Genomic DNA, 4,196 nt, shown 5'->3' on the forward strand with positions numbered 1-4,196 from the left:
TTTTTGAAACCTATTTTATATTTTTTATTTCAAATAAGTCAGTAATTTTATCGACTCCTACGATTTTATATTTTAAATAAGTTTCTGGAACTTATTTTTTAGTTTTTAAGTCACATCAGTTATTTTACCGAGCCCTGAAAATGTATATATGTATAGTTATAAAAGCAAATAAATAATAATTCAGGTTTCTTCATTCAGAATTCACAAATAATAAAAATATATTAAAAGAAAAATATACAAATCAATAAGCATCGATTTGTAATCATATTTTTTTGTATGACATATGTTGTTGACATATTTTCATAAAATTAAATTATTTATATGCTTTGCAAAGAATTTGTATATTTTGTAAAAAATTATTTAATATTTTATAAAATTATATGTACTTATAAAATAATTTGTAGCAAAATTTTTTTCTTTTAATCAATTTAAATTATTTTACTCAATAGTTTTTTTAAATAAAAGTTTGTTACACAATTTTACAATCTCTTTTTTTACAGCAATTATTGTCTATTGTAAACAATGTGTAACTATAATATATTATATATGTTATTTGTAATAACATTATTAAAATATGCATCATCGCAAATAATTAAATACTTAATTTTGAAGCATAAGAAAAAGCATAAGAAATATTTTGTTTTTTATTTCAGCACGAATAACACTCAACAATGTGACTTTCCAGATATACACAAATATAAAAGTCATGCAGGTCAATGACTTACAAATGAATCTGTTGATTTTATTAAATACGCGACAGTTTATTATGATCGATAAACTTAATTGTACTAATATTATTGTTAGAAACATTCAGATATCAGGACATGTTAATACCTATCATATAGAAGATATCTATGCGGATACCTTCATGGTATAATGAACATAAAATTAAAACAAAACTTTTATTGTTTGAAATAAATTTAGCAAATAAAACATAAGATGTTGAAGATGTTCCAATAAAATAATATAGATTATTTAGACATACATACTATTTCAGTCTTTTCTTTTGTTTCTTCCATGCATAATTAATGTTAAAATTAAAATTATACATGCAATAAAATTATATTTGCTTCTTTTGCAGACATATGGTAATCAGAATATTACAGGATATATAAAGCTACAAGGAAACATTTATGCGTACCATAACTTCAATGCTCATTTAATCAATAATTTTAAATCACCGAGAATTGTTTCTTCAACTGCAAACGACGCTCTAACAGGTAGAAATTAAGAAATAAAACAATCAGTTTTATAAATGCCGTAAAATTTTCAAGTGCTGTTTAAATGTTTAGTACGTGCATACAACACCTTTTTTTATTTTACGTCGTATGAACCAGTTTTCAGTGTTTAATAGCACTCAGCATGAATACATTTGAATAATCTTTATTTAAATTCTAATGATAAAAAATAATAAATTTATATAATTTTTGTTTAGGAAACTTTATGTTCGAAACTCCAGTTATCCTTGATAAAAATCTCATGGTTTTGGGTCTTCTAAACAGAATAAACCCAATTAATTGGCAAGGAGCAGTAATAAAAACGATAAACGAAACAAAACAGATTATATCAGGAAAATGGAGAGTGCATGGAAATGTCTATTTTGAAAAGAACGTTGATGGAAATGAAATTTTGAATGAAATTAATATCACTGACATATCATCGACGTTAACAAGAAAACATTCCGAAATAAATCACATTACTGAGGAAACATATGTAAGAAAATTATAGTATTTATAATGAAATAAATTAATATTGACAATAATTTTATTAAATAATAAGAATCTTATCAGATTTAAAAATTAATATTGATTTCTATGCAATTTAGTAACATTACATTATTAAATTTGTTCTGCACAAGAATCCAACGCTCTCACTTGTTTATGCTCTAAATATAATTTTATTTTTTACAGAAGGATTTAAATAACGTGTGTGCATTGCACTTGGATATACTCAAATGCAATGCTATAAAACAGATATATAAATTTAACACGTTTGATTATTTAAAAATCCAAGAATTTGATGGAAACATTCATAATATCCATACCGTCGAAATAAATGATATGAATTATATATTAATAAATTACAACATTTGCCATATAAAACTTCTATTATATACTCAAACTGATTTTCAAGTGATCGATGAAGTATCCGATTTTGGATTAATTAATCAATGGATGTTTTTTAAATTAAATCGCGTTTTATACTTGCTTACAACCGTAAAACGAACCTGTGGTAGAAGTCTTAGTAACTTATGGAAATTGGAAAATAATAGAATAGTGGTAAGTTTATTATAATGCGTAGACACACGTATAAATTTACGCACGTATAAATTTATTTATTTAAAAAAATATATGCAAAATGTATTTTAAATCAAATTTCTCAATTAAACGGAGATAAAAAATATTTATAAAATAAGTACTTTCTTCTTATAACAATAAGTTCTGCTAATTTGTTCCATATTATTTTTTCTCTCATAGCATGTATTAGAACTTGATAATGCCACAGACATTATGAATTTATATCAAGATGGATTTATAGCAATGATTCAAAAGAATCTTGAAATTGCACCATCTAATATGCAATTGGATATAAAGACTCTTATTTCGTACAAAAATGAGACATTAAATTTGGTTTCAAATAACGAGCCTATTGTACTAACTAATCAATCTCTATCTTATGATTTACAAGAAAGATCTTTAAACGACACACGTTTAAAAAATTGTTTTGGTTGTGGCAGCGTATTGACTTTTAAAGTAGGTATTAATAAAAAAGAAGAGTACATCCACTATAATGAAAAAGTCAGCCAAGATATATATGTGAGTTAAATATAATTTTCATTTTCATTTTATTATGTAGCTTATTTTATAATTCGATAATTGCTATTTATTGTAAAAGGATAATATTAATTTATAAAAAAACATTTTCTTTCCATAAAACTGAAACTTTTGCTGTATTATTGTGTGTTATTATTATATAATTGTATTATATAGCGTATTAATCACATTATTTTATCTAGTTGTGCAAAAATGACATTTCACAAACAAAAATTCTGCAAACAATAAAAGCACGTCAACCAAAATCATTTTTAGTTCTAAATTTTGATGGATTCCTCGGAACATTACTTGTTTTCGTAGAAAATAATGATATTATTCAAGTGTACGAATATAAAGGTAATTATACTATATTATAAAATTAATAAAAAATAGAAGAAATTAAAGAAAAAAGATATTTTTTGTATTCATAAAATAATATAATTGTTCCATTTCACAAAACTGTTTTCAAGGTATCGAAGGTTTTGTGCATCGAAATATTATACAAATAAAAGTTGATAAGTTATACAACTTTAAAGTGAGAAATTTCAATAATTTAGGAAAGAGACATTTTTTGGCTGTAATTCATAAAAACCGACTAACAATTTTAGAGGTGAAAATGCATGGCGAAAAATTAAATTCGGAAATGTCATCTGTGAATTTTTGTTACACAAATAAGTGTTAAAAATATTAAATATGTAAGTGTATTATATATAAGTGTATTATTTCTATGGAATAATGTATTAAAATTTTTTTTTTGTTATTAATTTGAATTGATAAAAATTGACATATAACATGGAAATGTATTCAATATATTACATTGAATTAAATCATTATGAATAGTATACATACACACGCGTGCGCCCACACGCACACACACAATTATGAAGAATTGTTGTGAAGCATTATTATTGTTATTTTACACATTATAATATTCAGAATTATATTGAAAGATTATTGTTCAACTACTACCTTCCTACTGCTCATAAATAAATAATTATTACTTGTTATGAATTTATTTATCAATTTATTACACAATTTATAATTATCAAAATAATTTCAGTTAATTAAAGTTATATACATTTGAGTTATACATAAAAACATGAACTTTTTTATAATAAAAGAATGTACAATAGCTTCTAGTATATGTAATACTACGTGTTAGTATACCACTAGCACGTAGTATTACAGCAATATTATAGCAGTATTATTTTTTCGTTTCAATACTACAATATGAAAATATTGCTAAAATATTATTCAATAAAATATTCTTTTATGCAAATATTTATAAATACGTATAAATATACATAAACATGTATGAATATTCATAATTATAAATAATATTGCATTGTAAATAAATAATATTATATTATAATATTATATGAA

The 4,196-nt window shown here is 23.1% G+C and overlaps 1 protein-coding gene across 1 annotated transcript in view; it reads left to right on the forward strand.

The window, feature by feature from the left end:
* The window catches only part of LOC108687318, a 49,691-nt gene extending 46,196 nt beyond the window's left edge, over nucleotides 1-3,495 (forward strand). The window contains exons 12-18 of the mRNA XM_018193054.1: nucleotides 654-871; nucleotides 1,082-1,220; nucleotides 1,436-1,713; nucleotides 1,911-2,279; nucleotides 2,478-2,816; nucleotides 3,017-3,170; nucleotides 3,284-3,495. Of these exons, the coding sequence (XP_018048543.1) occupies nucleotides 654-871; nucleotides 1,082-1,220; nucleotides 1,436-1,713; nucleotides 1,911-2,279; nucleotides 2,478-2,816; nucleotides 3,017-3,170; nucleotides 3,284-3,495 (1,709 nt within the window). The remainder of the gene's footprint in view (nucleotides 1-653; nucleotides 872-1,081; nucleotides 1,221-1,435; nucleotides 1,714-1,910; nucleotides 2,280-2,477; nucleotides 2,817-3,016; nucleotides 3,171-3,283) is intronic.
* Nucleotides 3,496-4,196: the final 701 nt, after the last annotated feature.

Source organism: Atta colombica, unplaced genomic scaffold (assembly GCF_001594045.1).
Source record: "Atta colombica isolate Treedump-2 unplaced genomic scaffold, Acol1.0 scaffold1, whole genome shotgun sequence".
Taxonomy (NCBI): Eukaryota; Metazoa; Arthropoda; class Insecta; order Hymenoptera; family Formicidae; genus Atta; species Atta colombica.